Source organism: Muntiacus reevesi, chromosome 3 (genome assembly GCF_963930625.1).
Source record: "Muntiacus reevesi chromosome 3, mMunRee1.1, whole genome shotgun sequence".
NCBI classification, from domain to species: Eukaryota; Metazoa; Chordata; class Mammalia; order Artiodactyla; family Cervidae; genus Muntiacus; species Muntiacus reevesi.
The window spans coordinates 234,262,950-234,276,934 of record NC_089251.1 but is presented as its reverse complement, the minus strand read 5'-3'; the positions used below and the strand labels follow the sequence as shown (position 1 = coordinate 234,276,934).

The 13,985-nt window shown below is 39.7% G+C and overlaps 1 protein-coding gene across 2 annotated transcripts in view; it reads left to right on the top strand.

The window, feature by feature from the left end:
* The window catches only part of LY75 (lymphocyte antigen 75), a 116,321-nt gene that overhangs the window by 76,967 nt on the left and 25,369 nt on the right, over positions 1–13,985 (top strand). The window contains exons 33-35 of one of the 2 annotated variants that reach the window (XM_065931617.1): positions 684–806; positions 2,079–2,246; positions 4,169–6,003. In XM_065931617.1, the coding sequence (XP_065787689.1) occupies positions 684–806; positions 2,079–2,246; positions 4,169–4,347 (470 nt within the window). In that variant the 3' untranslated portion in view covers positions 4,348–6,003. Of the gene's footprint in view, positions 1–683; positions 807–2,078; positions 2,247–4,168; positions 6,004–13,985 lie in introns of those variants that run through there. The other variant, XM_065931619.1, reaches the window with a different exon arrangement.

The window sequence follows — 13,985 nt, the reverse complement described above, 5'->3', positions numbered from 1 at the left end:
CATACTGTATTTCAGACAGTATACAATGTCATGACCATGTATACTTATGTATAAAATACTATTAAAAGGAAGGCTAATGCTCTCCAACATCTCAAATCTATTTGCTTTTATTTTCATTTTAACAGAAGCACATTTAAAGTTAACTTATTATACAGAACCAGTTGTTGAGAAGAGAGTGTTGAAACTCTACAGGGGAACACAGATTTCTTTCATCACACACCCCACTTCTTATGACTAGCTGTTCATACAGGAAGGTCTCACTGGTTAAGTAGTTCCAAGGCCCAGAAATATTAACATGCAAACATTTTGAGGAAACATAAGATATGTATATACACAAAGTTTCAACCTAGAAATATTTCTAACATTTTTGGAAGCTATTAACACTATACTTGTGTGTATTAACGCTATATACTCTGTGTCAAGTTTGAATATTTTCATGATCTTAATCTTGATTATTGTTGTTCTGTCACTAAGTCATGTCCAACTCTTTGCAACCCGACGAACAGAAGCACATCAGGCTTCCCTGTCCTTCACTGTCTCCCAGAGTTTGCTCAAATTTATGTCCATTGAGTCAGTGATGCCATCCAACTTTCTCGTCCTCTGTTGTCCCCTTCTCCTCCTGCCCTCAATCTTCTCTAGTTGGCATAATGCTAATTGACTTAGGGTTTGTTTTCCTTCAACAGCCCATTCTGCAACTATCGTTACCATAAAGGATGAAGATGAGAATAAATTTGTGAGCAGACTAATGAGGGAAAATAATAACATTACCATGAGAGTTTGGCTTGGATTATCTCAACTTTCTGCTGGTAAATATCTGTGTGTAGAGTGTGCAAAGAGAGTTCTAACTTGTCCTGAATGCCAAATCAGCCTCACTAAAGATTGTCAAGTGGTGGCTAACTCTAATGCTTCTTGGTGATGAATAAGCTAGGTCTGCTGGTTTAGAGGCTTATAAATTCCTAATAAATAAATGAATGACTTATTAGTAATGATGGAAACACTAATGAAATAGAAAATAAGGTTAAATCAACTGGAATTATTTTAGAGGCTTAAGATACTTGGGTCAACAGGATATTTTTTCCTCCTATGGCAGTATCTGTGTCCCTTGTGTATCCCACCAGGAACCCGTTGGTTACTTTCCATAGCATTCTAGTGTCTATCACCTGGTGTTTTTGTAGCTCTTAGCTATTATTCAGAAAGTTGTCTTCTTGTTGTTCCCTTCCCTCTTGAAACATTTTTACTTTTTTTTTTGTAACCATAGAGTGAAATTAAGTCTTAATGGTGATTTTTTTTATATTGGTGATTTTTATATTACCTTAATAAAATTGCAGAGATTTGGTCCAGAAAGATTTGTGGAAGAATTCTTCAATAAGGAATAATAGATTGTTTCCATGCACTTAGAATTGATGAATGAATTAACAGTACATCTTTGATAGAATAATAGAAAGTTGGCTTCACATTTTATACAAATTTGAATTCTAAATAATTGAAATAAATGTGAATTCCAAAATATTAAGTATGTGTGAAAAGTGAGTGAATTCTAAGTTGGCCCCCTAAAGGAAGTACAAGTTGTGTTTATACTATCACCACAAGGTGGTGCTCCGTCAGCTGGGAACCAGAGGGGGAGTCATGGTGGGGAGGACTTCTTGGACCCTGCAGGACTCTTCCTCTCTCACCAGCACACTGTGAATGATTTTTAATGGGGGAAATCATGGGTGGGAAGCAAGGGACAAGGGATACAGATCTTTAGAAATCAGTCCATCACACAATAAATGTGTAGGCATTATGCACTTCATTTATAACACCATACTCTATTTAAGTGCTGTCTAATAGAACTTTCTACAAAGATGAAATTTTTTCTATGGCTGTGCTGGTCCAATGTAGTAATCACTAACCATATGTGGCTGTTGAACACTTGAAATATGTCAAGTGCAACTGATGTGCTGATTTTAATATTTTAACTTTCAGTAAATTTCATTTTAAAAATAGTGGCACAGCACAGTTCTGAATAAATGAATTGTATGAACCATGTGCTTTTTACCTTAGTAATTTAGTTACAGTACACAAACTTCTTTCTTTAGATCAGTCTTGGAATTGGTTAGATGGATCAAAAGTGACATTTGTCAGATGGACAAATAAAATTAAGAGTGGCAGTGGACAATGTAGCATTTTGTTAGCTTCAAATGAAACTTGGACAAAAGTTGAATGTTCACGTGGCTATGGAAGAGTTGTCTGCAAAGTTCCCTTGGGTAAGTATGTAACCTGTCCTTAAGGAACCATTTTGAAGAATGGATCAGGCAATAAATGTATGATTCAATTGTGTGCAAAGTTTTGTACTTTGTCCCAGAGTACTTAGTCCTTAGAGTATATCCAAACAAACTTTGATTAAGTCATAAAGATTCTTTCCCTCAGAAAAATAAATTACAAATGACAGTAAATGCACAAGATGTCTAGGATTCCCAGAGGAAAGTACTGAACTGTCGAAACTTTGTATAATTCTTTCCTAAGAAAAATGGGAGCTGCCAGAGTTTTAGGGAGGTCATCTCTTGGCAAATGTTAAAATGTATTTTATTCTATAGTTCAGACATTAAAAGCTCAAAGGTCTAATTCTGCAGTTGTTTCATTTCCTTTCTCCCCATTCCCATAAAACTCATAATAAACAACAGTGCAAAACTGTATTTAATTAGTTACAACATCCTAAGTATCTATAGGAAATTGTACTTTGAACTTCTGTTTCGTCATAGTTGGCATATAAATTAACCACAAAAATCTTAACAAGATCTAAAATTTTCACATCAACATTTTTAAAGATTAGCATAAAATGTCCATTTTGGTATACAGATGTTAAAAATAAAACCTTAACTCTAGGTAATCAGTATCTACATATTTATGCATTGATTCAGCAAATATTTAGAGTATCTGTTTTATGTGCTAGGGTGCACCCATGAACAAGACAGGTAAGATTCCTTTTCTCACAGAGCTTACAGTCTATTGAAGACAGATAAGGAGTACCAAGCAGGTCCATTTTTAAGAGAGGAAAATATCCAATAGTTATAAACTCTGTGGTGTGATGGTAAAGAATCCTGGAGAAGGAAATGGCAACCCACTGCAGTATTCTTGCCTGGAGAATCCCATGGACAGAGAAGCCTGGCGGACTGCAGCCCATGGGGTCATACAGAGTTAGACGCAGCTGAGCAGGCACTCACATAAACTGTGCTGAGACTAGGGGTTAACTGCTCTAGGTCAGGGGTGATCAGGGAAGACTTCTTAGAGCAGGAGATGTGGAAGCTGAAATCTGGAAGGTCAGCCAAGGCCTTTGGGATCAGCGGAAGAGTCACACCAGGCAGAGGTACCAGTTGGAGCAGAGGGCCTCATACAGAACATCTTGATGTGGGCTTAAGGAAGAAATGGAAAGTAGACAGGTGTCAGACAGGTAGGGCTTTGGAATCCTGAGTCAAGTGTTCAGGTTCTATACTTAGTGGAATAGGGAGCTAGTACCCAAGATTTGGGGTGAGGGAGAAGTAGGGTTAGAATAGTATAAACCAAGAGTTCCGTTTTGGCATTTTGAGCATCCGTGTGGAGATGAACTATCCATAAGGAATGTCTAGTGTGCAGTTGGACATATGAGAGAGAAGGAAAGTCAGCACAGAGCTGGTATTAAAGCCTTGGGACAAAATTATTCCATCTTGGCAGCATGTAGATAGGGGCCTGGAACAGCACTTAAAACTGAATAGTGAGGAACTCAATGAGGTCATGCTAAAGGGTTAATTTCCTTTAAAGCAAATAACACTTTATTTGGTACTAGGTAAGTCAAACACAGGCATTTACCAACCTTTAGCAATTTGCTGTCAAAGTAAGATAATATACTGGGAATGAGGGTCTCAAAAGGATGATGGGAAGGGAATTTGAGAATAATGGTACCACTCTAATTTCTTTGAAAGAAAATTGCTATAGGAGTGAAGAGGATTTGAGTGAAAACAGTTAAATTGGATAAGAAAGCACTGAAGGGTTTGATGATGAGTTTGAATTCTGTGTTGACACTGAGACAGTCAGCATTTACTGTATCTAATTTGTACAGTGTTCACATCTGTGACACAAAGCCTAATATATAAAATCAGTGACAATCACTGTTCTGTTCTCTCCTCCACTGTCAACCCTTTCCCTGGCCTAGGCCCTGATTACAGAGGGATAGGTATCGCATTTGCTGTGCTGAGCATCTTGGCTCTTACCTGCGGACTGACCTGGCTCTTCTTCCGAAGGAACCGTTGGCACTTGTTGGGCTTCTCTTCAGTTCGGTATCAACAAGGAGGGAATGAAGATGAAATCATGCTTCCTTCTTTCCATGACTAAACTCTTCTAGAGGTTTGCTGATTTGCACTGATGCTTTAGGGAAAATGAGCCATTTAAAATTTTCCCAATGTCAGTATTTACTCTGTTTCATTGTTGGGGTCTTAAGTATTCTTTTTGTTTAATTATAATGCTGGTATCTACAGTTACCCACAAAATGCCATGTTCATAATATGGCATGAAAAGATACCCACAAAATGCCATGTTCATAATATGGCATGAAAAGATACCCACAAAATGCCATGTTCATAATATGGCATGAAAAGATAGCAAAGTTATTCTGTTTCAATGTTGGGGTCTTAAGTATTCTTTTTGTTTAATTATAATGCTGGTATCTACAGTTACCCACAAAATGCCATGTTCATAATAGCATGAAAAGATAACCAAAGTTTGAACTAAAGTCCAAATTGTTTATAGAGTAATGAGCTTAATGTGCATTTTCTCTGTAAGAATGTAGTTGGTAACTAGGATATGAATGGCATTTTAACAAAATGTCTTAGGAAATAAAATTGGCATATTACTGGGTCATATATGTATGTTTAATTTTAAGAACATCTAAGCCAAATGCAAAATTAGTACCTCTAGGTAACAAAACTAAATAATATCAACATTGTTTTAAAGTAGTCATTTGTAGCATTTAGGGGAAATTATTGAACAATGAGCATGCAAACAGCAGAATTATGCCTCTTGGCAAGATTTTCTTATACTGTTCCAAAGATATTTCATACCAGAATTATTTAAATGCAAATAATTTTGTTCTGTTCATAGTTTTTCAAAGGCTTTTAAAGAAGATTTAGTACTTAATGTTTTTTTAAGTGTGGAAATATTTTTAGATTGATTAGATATCTTATAGCAGTGTGTTTGTTGTTTTATATAAAACATGTTTTCTTTTTAAAGGGAATGAGATTTTTTTGAAAATTTCACAGTTTATATATTTAACATAGTATGGCAACTTCTGACTAAGAAATTTTTATTCTTTGTTGCCTTTTTACATAAGAGATAGTGACAATTGTGTATATTTGTAAAAATGAAAAATTTTACAATGAAACTCTAAATCTTGTGATTACTGCTAAAATATTTAAAAGTATGAATGGTTTAGGAAACATGGTCTTATGGTTACTGTTTTGAATTTTACCACCTAGAATATAGTCTTAATAATAGCTTCTACTGGATATTATGAATGTTTTATTCAGTGTTTAACTTATATTGACATTTGTACTTTATTTTTGTATAAAATCCACAGATTTATTTTAAAATTTAGTGTTTATATTATGATAATGTTGTAAATAACTTTCTAAGACAATTTTAGTAGTCTAACACTCTGTAGTATGATTGTCCTGAACTATTTTATACTGAATTTGTTAAACTAGTTCTCTTACTCTATCATCTGTGCAATTTTAGTTGTTAAGACGTTCTTCAAAGAACTGAACAAATTTGATGCAAGAAGTACAGGTATATATAGTAGTGATGCCATAATAAAATCATTTTCTTTTTTTTTTTAAGGAAAAGTATTGTTGATCTTATTGTAAAAGTATTTGTCTTCCGTTTTGAAAAACAAATCTCTAGATTGGGCTTTATTATGTTACACATATAGCATGACAAGAAAAAAAGTGTCCAGCTATTGTAAAGCAAGGCATCAAGATCTTGTGTACACTTTTAAAAGAATAAATATAATCATTTGTACATCTCTTGAGTGTTTGATTTTAGGCTCCTTTTTGGATTCCTCTGACTCAGCATTTCTTCTAAATACTGGGTCAGCAGGGGTCCCACCTATAATACACTTGCTTCTCATCTGTTTGCCTCCCTCAGGAGATCCTTCACACTGCCTCCCACCCCACGGCATTCATCAACCACTTCTAAGTCAATAATTCAAATATCTAATTTCAGGTTCATATTTCTAATTCCCTCTGAACAATCTCTATAAAATTCCTTCTTACCATGACCAGAGCTGCCCATATTGTGTTCCCTTTCTCAGAAGAACTGAAAACAACCTTTTCCAATCTCCCTAACTAATCCAGCCCCCACATGTGGTCTGACAAAATTGATCTTTCAAAACGAGGCACCTAAAAAAACATATATACACCTAATGATCAGGTATAGAGGACAAGTTTAGAAGTGACCAATGAATACCCCCTGAAAATATTCTCCCCCAATCCCAGGACAGGATGTTTCATTATCTGGGAGATCTGCCCTGCAAATGTTTGCTGGAGTGTTGGAAACCCCAGTTCTGACTCGCTGCTGAGTTGATGCTAGGGAAAGCCAGAGATTCAGGTTTCTCTTTGGTTCATTTAATCCTAAAAGCCTCTTGGAGAAACAAAGACCTGATTGCTAACTCACCTAAAAAGAAAAATTTTAACTATTAAGTTCAACAAATTTTTACCTAAAAAGACAAATTTTAACTATATCTCAAAGACTTTATTGTTTTTAATTGGAGGATAATTGCTTTACAGTGTTGTGTTGGTTTCTGCCACACAACAACCTGAATCAGCCGTAAGTACGCACATGTCCCTTCCCTCTTGAATCTCCCTACTAGCCTCCACTTCATCCCACCCCTCTAGATTCTCAAAGACATTTTTTAAAAAAACTAAACCTCATGATCTGTACTGTAAACTCTAATTTCCTTTATATTCTAAATTAAAACATTCTCACACTATTATATCCCAACAAATTTAGTATACATCTATTTCTCCTTTTGCCCAAGCTAACTTAAATCAATTCTGCCCAAGCAGAGTCTGAAAGACATTTTTTCCATTCTCCCAAACAATTCTTCTTCTTATATTCTCTTTGAATTAATATGAAGACAGCATACCCCTTGTTTCCCAGGGTAGAAACTCAGAATTCATCCTTAAATCCTCTCTTTCTCATCTCTCTAATCCAGAAACTCTGTCAGTTTTCCCCCACACTTATCATGGACTGGTCATCTTCATTGCCAGCTGTCTTTATTTCAGAACTTTATCCTTTTTTCTTTCTGGATTATCTGCACGAGGTTCTTCACTGGTCTTCCTCATCAGCCTTTTCCCTTCACCCCATCTTTCCCACTCCTGGACCTAGGGAAGCTGAGAGTTACAGAGGAGGACTCCCCTTCTATTTTGGTCTCCATTTATGTAGCCCTAAGTACTTTAGGGCAAAAGGGAGCTTAGCAATGCCCAGCCCAGGACTCTCTCCGGGAACCTTTAAGAGGTTGAAGTCAGTCCTGAGTAATCCTAGGGTTTTGGTTTCCTGGCCAAATGCCCACTCTTTAAAAAAAATAAATAAATAAATGTTTTTTGTTTGTTTGTTTTTTATCTATTTTAATATTGATTTGCTTATTTTATTCAGCTTCATTGTATCTTTAGTTGCAGCATGCAAACTCTTGGTTGTGGCATGTGGGATCTAGTTCCCTGACCAAGGGTCAAGCCCAGGTCCCCTGCATTGGCAGCGCAGAGTCTTAGCCCCTGGACCACCAGTGAAGTTCCCCAACACCCTCTTAATACAAAGTAGGGTCAAGTAAATACTGTTTCAAAGGCTAAACAACAAAGAGGCAAAGTCAGATGAAACTGGAGTCCAGGAATTAGGAAAACATTGGTGATCTTAACCAATAGAAATGCAGAAAATCACCAAAATCCAGATGGGAGTGAGTTGAAAAGTGAAAGGAAATTAGGAAACTGAGAGCATGAAATTTTGAGATGTAGAGATGGGCCATAGCTAGAGTGAGAAGGAGGAAAGGTGAAGAAGACTTCTTCCCAAAGGAGATGGGGGAAGAGATTGACACATTTAGAAGCTGAGAGGAACGAAAACAAAACACATCATTGGTAACAAATGAACAGAGAGAAGTTGATGCAGGGGAGAAAGGGGAAGATCTTGAAGAAGATGGGATAAGAGGGCAGATCTAAATCCATATATAAAGGAACTAGGTTTGGATGGGATGGGAGGAAGCTTGCCTTCCCCTCTGAGGACAGAAGAGAATGACCTGTGTGGAAGAGAAGGGGAGAGCAGACAGGTATTTGAAGATGTTTATCTATAGCTGATGGCCTCTATTTTCCTAGTGAGTAGAAGGTGAAGTCTTTTTCAGAGAAAGATAAATATCAAATAGGGTTTCAGCTTAAAGAGCATAATAAAAAAAATTGAAATATTCTATGTGGGAAATGAATGAGAGAGAGTGATCAAGACAAAATAAGACTGCAAAAGAGGCTTACTGGGCTCACATGAAATTAAAAGCCATATATTAGTAGTGACAACCATCAGGAGAATGAATAGATTTCTTCTACCTGCCCTCGACTGCTTAACTAAAATTGAGGGAAAGGAGAATATGAAGGAGAAAATAGATCCCCTATCCTCAAAAAATTAAAGATAGAACTACCACGTGATCCAGCAGTCTCACTTCTGGGTGTAAAGCGAAGTCAAGGGATTGGAGTCTGGAATGAGGCCAAAGAGGAAGTAAACAAGTGAAAGAGAAGGAAAAACAGTATGAGATGTAATTGGAAAGTAGGACATCATAATGAGAGATTTTGATGAAATAACTATATTTTCCCATGCAGAGGGGGTAAGTAGTCTGTCTTATATTAGCATAAAAAATGAGGAAGTGTGCACCAGAGTCAACAGTGGGGAAAATATGCCTTCCTTTAGGTCAAATGACTGAAAAATTAAAAAACTGCTGAAATGGGTTATTTGCCTAACGTAGATTGATTCATGAAGGTGCTACTCTATTGTAACTCTAACGATTATTTGAAAATTAGTTTAATAAAAATTCACATTGATACAGTGTGCTTTGGTGCCTGAGGTAGGGGTGGAGATAACTTATTCAGATAGATGACTTTTTTTTCCCCCCTGTGTAGTTAGCAGGATAGGAGTCCCAAGAATCGGGAGGTTTGAATATTTAAACACTGTGTCCATTTGAAAGGATTTGCTTTGGATTTGGGTTTAGTATACAAACAGTCTGAGGAATGATGGAAATATATCAGTTGAGCAAGTCCTTGAGACTTTGGCAAAGAGACTGAACCTGGAGAGGTTGGGAGAGTCCAGCAGAAGACCGGGACTCTGGTTCCATTTTTGGCATTCACTGTGTGCCCATGGCTAAGTCACATCCTTTCTTTGGGCCTCAGTTTCTTTATCAGTAAATGAAGATGGCCCCTACCACCTCCGACATTCCGAGACTCCTTACAGACCCCTTTGGTCAGATGGTGCAATCACTCCATTTCCAGTTGGACAATCAGCAGCATGGAAAAGATTAGACTTGATTTTTTTTTTAATAGACTGTAATCTTTGAGCAGTCTTAGGATAAACATTGAACAGAAAGTAGAGTTCCCACATACATCCTTATGTCTCGCCACCTTTTTCTTATTATTAGCATCTTGCATTAGTGTGGTACATTTGGTAAAATTGATCCAAATCAGATACATTATTCCTAATTAAGTCCATAGTTTACATCAGGATTCCTCTTTATGTTGTATATCCTATAGTTTTGACAAATGTATAATGATACGTATCTACCATTACAGTATTGTTCTGAACAGTTTTACTGCCCTAAAAGTGCTCTGGGCTCCTGTTCATGTCTCCCTTACCACCTCCCTCAACCCTTGACAACCACTAATTTTTTTTTAAACTGATACCACAGTTTTGCCTTTCCAAAATACAAAGTTGAAATACTAGGGTATGTGGGCTTTTCAGACAGGCTTCTTTCACTTAGCAATATGTGTTTAAGTTCATTCCATGGCTTGATAGTTCATTTCTTTCTAGTGTTGAATAATATTTCATTGTGTGGATGTACCACAGTCTATTCATCCAGTCACCTACTGAAGGGTAGCTGGGCTGCTTCAAATATCTATGTGTAAGTTTTTGTATGTAACATTTCAACCAAGGATAAATACCAAAGAGCATGATCACTGAATCATACAATAAGAGTATATTTAGTTTTCTGAGAAGCTGCCAAACTCTCTTCCAAAGTGGCTGTACCATTTTGCATTCTCACTGGAAATGAATGAGAATTCATCTTGTTCTCTATCTTCTTCAGCATTTGGTGGTGTCAGTGTTTTGGATTTTAAAAGTCATTCTAATAGGTGTACAGTGGTATCTGGTTTTAATTTGCAGTTCCCTAGTGACATACGATGTTGAGTGTGTTTTCATGTACTTTTTGCTATATTTATATATCTTATTTGTTGAAGTGTCTGTTCAACTCATTTGTAAATTTTAAAATTGAGTTGTTTATGTTTGTATTCTTGAGTTTAGACTCAATTTTAAAACACTCTTTTGCTAATGACATGAGACGACGTCAGAGTTTAAACAAGCAGCCTGTGTGACTCTGATTTGTCTGGTTCCAGAGACCCCCGCTATTCGAGTTATAGTTGCATAGTTCATATGTATAGTAACAAACATGATTGCTGCTGTTTTTCTTAAACAACAGAAATATATTGTGTCAGAGTTTTGGAGGCCAGAAGTTCAAGATCAAAGTATCCAAAGTATTCCTTTCAAGGGCAGTCAAGCACAGTTTAAAGACCCCTCATCCAAGAGCTGATGACAGAATTTGTCTGATGGCCACAGTCCACTGAGAGAGCCTTTGAAAAGGTTTCTGGCTATTGGGTTCAAAGAACAAACACCACTTTAACCAAGTGATCAAAGTTAACATTATCAGTGATAAGATAGAATGACGTGGTCTTCCTGGGATGGGCAGGCCACTTCTGTGGTACTCTTGCCAAAAACCAACCAACCACCACCAGCAACAGAACACAGAAATATAACCTGAATCCTTTGCTTCCAATCTCCCTCAAGAGGAAGCATCACACAAACCCAAACTAAAGGACGTTCTACACAGCGACGGGTCAGTACTCTTCAAACTTGTATCCAGATAAGCAGTGACACAGGAGCTGCCCCCCAGTAAAGAGCCTGAGACACGTGACATCGCAGTGCAGTGTATGATCCCGGATTGGATTTTAGGACAGAGAAATGATCAGAAGGACAACTGATGAAATACGATCAGGGCTGCAGATTAGCCCACAGTATTAGATTAGTGTTAATATACTGGCTTTGACCATTGCACTGAAGTTACGTACGACGTTAAGATTTAGAGAAAGAAGCTGGCTGAAGCGTTGCGGAAATTCTTCTTTGGAAATCTTTTTGAGATGCTGAATTGATTTCGGTTCAGATGAAGTTTTAAAAACCACGGCGAGCCGGGGGCGCCGGCCGGAAGGCAGCGCGGGCGGGCTCTCGGCCGGGCCGTGGCGGCTGGTGGGAGGGGTCGGACGGCGGCTCCGCACTTCCGAGAAGCGCGCGCCCGGCCCGCAGCGCCGTCATGCCACGAGCCGCACCTCCCGCTCTTCTGCTGCCGCTGCTGGGCCTCGCCGCCGCCGCCGCCGCGGGTAAGCTGGCCCCTGGCCGCGCCCCTTCCTCCGCCCGGGAGCTGGCGCCCGGAGCGACCGCCTTCCCCGCGCCCGGCGGAGACCCTCCACTCTCTCCCCGGGCGAGGGCTGCCTCTCGATGGCCAGGTGGCGCTCGCCTGCGCGCCCACCCCAAGCGCCTCCGCAGGCTGCTCAGCCCCTCTCGCCTCTGCGTTCGGTGGGCTCCGTGAGAGCGCCCCCGGGGAGGAGAGAGCCCGCAGGAGGGGATCTCCAGGGACCCCAGAGCGCCCTTCATCTCCCACCGTGTCCACATCCTTAGCACGCACCCCAGTCGCGGGCAAGGGTCCCCAAACGGGGCTAATTGACAGGAGAGCAGAAAGACTTAAGAGCGCCAGGATGAACGTGGTTTCACGGCCGTTTGGGGCTGAAAGGGGAAGTGGGGAAGTTAGACTGCGGAGATTTTCCCCAGCTCGAGTGCAGCTGGGGTGGGATGGGGGTGGGAGGAAGCTGACCCTTTTTTGCTCTCGGCGTTGTTTGTCCATTTGGTTGGTGTTCAAGATGTTGAAACAGGAAAACAGTTCAGCCAAATAACCCCTCGGTGGATGTGGGAAGAGAACTCAGGCGAGGCTTGGATTCCACTTAAGTCGTGTGATTTAAAAATCTTTAAGTCTAGTCTGCTGCTGAGCAAGTTTCATCTGAAAAACGACTCGTGATTTCCAAAATGAGTTCCGAGGAAAACAGACTCTTCAATATGTTTTGTGTTTTTTAAAAACAAGTTTCGCTTATAACCGTGTCAAAAAAGTTGTTGGGGGAAACTCTGGGGAAAGACTTAACATCCAAAACCACTATTGATGGAACAATCCTGGGAATTAAGGAGCAAAATAAAGAAAAACAGAGTACTTGCGTGGGTCTGAATAAATTGATTATGCAAGAGTTTGGCATTTTTTCCCTCTGAATTTAACTGCTGTTTTATAAATTCCTGCTGAAAGCCTGCTGACAGGATCTCAGTGTTGGAGGCAGCAGTAGCACAAGCAGCTCAGAACTTGCTTACAAACTCACAGCTCCTATCCTGACACCTTTTGTCGACCAGCATTTATGACCAGTTATGCCATCTGCTGCCTATGGAGGAGCAGAAAGGAGAGTTTCACACTGTTCAGACTGAGCACATCAGGTTTGTCCAAAACAAGGCTGGACTAGAGAGTCTGCAAAGCTCTCTTTATGCACACCCTCCTTATGTTTGCCAGTTATATTTAAACACCCATTTAAGCCACCCTTTGGGTTGCTGAGCCCGAAAGAGTTGATGCTTTCGAACTGTGGTGCTGGAGAAGATTCTTGAGAGTCCCTTGGACAGCAAGGAGATCAAACCAGTTAATCCTAAAGTAAATCAATCCTGAATATTCATTGAAAGGTCTGACGCTGAAGCTGGACCTCCAATACTTTGCCTATCTGATGTGAATAGCCGACTCATTAGAAAAGACCCTGATGCTGGGAAAGATTGAAGGCAAAAGGAGAAGAAGGCAGCAGAGGATGAGATAGTTCAATAGCATCACAGACTCAGTGGACATGAATTTGAGCAAACTGGGAGATAGTGAAGGACACGGAAGCCTGGTGTGCTACAACCCATGAATTTGCAAAAGAGTTGGGCGCAACTGGAGTGACTGGACAACTGAGTTTCTGTGCCTTTGTATGTCAGACTAAGAAAAAAAAAATACTTGTCAGATTTCTTTAAAAGCCCATTTGTAGATTTTGATGTCTCTCTTCTTCAGAGAAGCTGTTTTGATCAGCAGTGGAGGACAAGCATTTACCCGTCTGGGCCCTTGCACTTCTTAATAGAAATAGATGAGACCAGATGAGGAATACAGGCAGGGCTTTACTGGGACTTGAGCTGCAGAGCAGGGGAGTGAAAACAAGTAACAGGTGCCCTTGCTTGCTCCCTAAGTGGGGGTGAGCTGGTCCCTTAAATGGGGTGAGGGTAGGAGCTGACGCAGTCCCAGCCAGAGAATTAAGTGGCTTAGGGGGGCTGCCCACCCCCTTGGTGGTGCTATGTGCAGAGATCAGGCTCAGTACCCTGCTTTTGCTCCTGGCAGCTCAGAAGTGGCAGTTGGGTTTTGATCTTTTGGTATCTTGTTGCCCCAAATTTGCCCCAGCTGCCCATGCATGCAGTTATTTTTAGTCTCTTATAGTGTCTTTGTATTCTGTGGCTTGAGGAGACATTTGTCCAGGAGGAAGCACTGTAGCAAAGGGTCTCAGGTCCCAGCCTGTCTCAAAACTGTCTTTGGAAAGTATTGTCTTTTTTGTTTGGTTTTGTTTTAATAAGTCCAGTATGGTTAC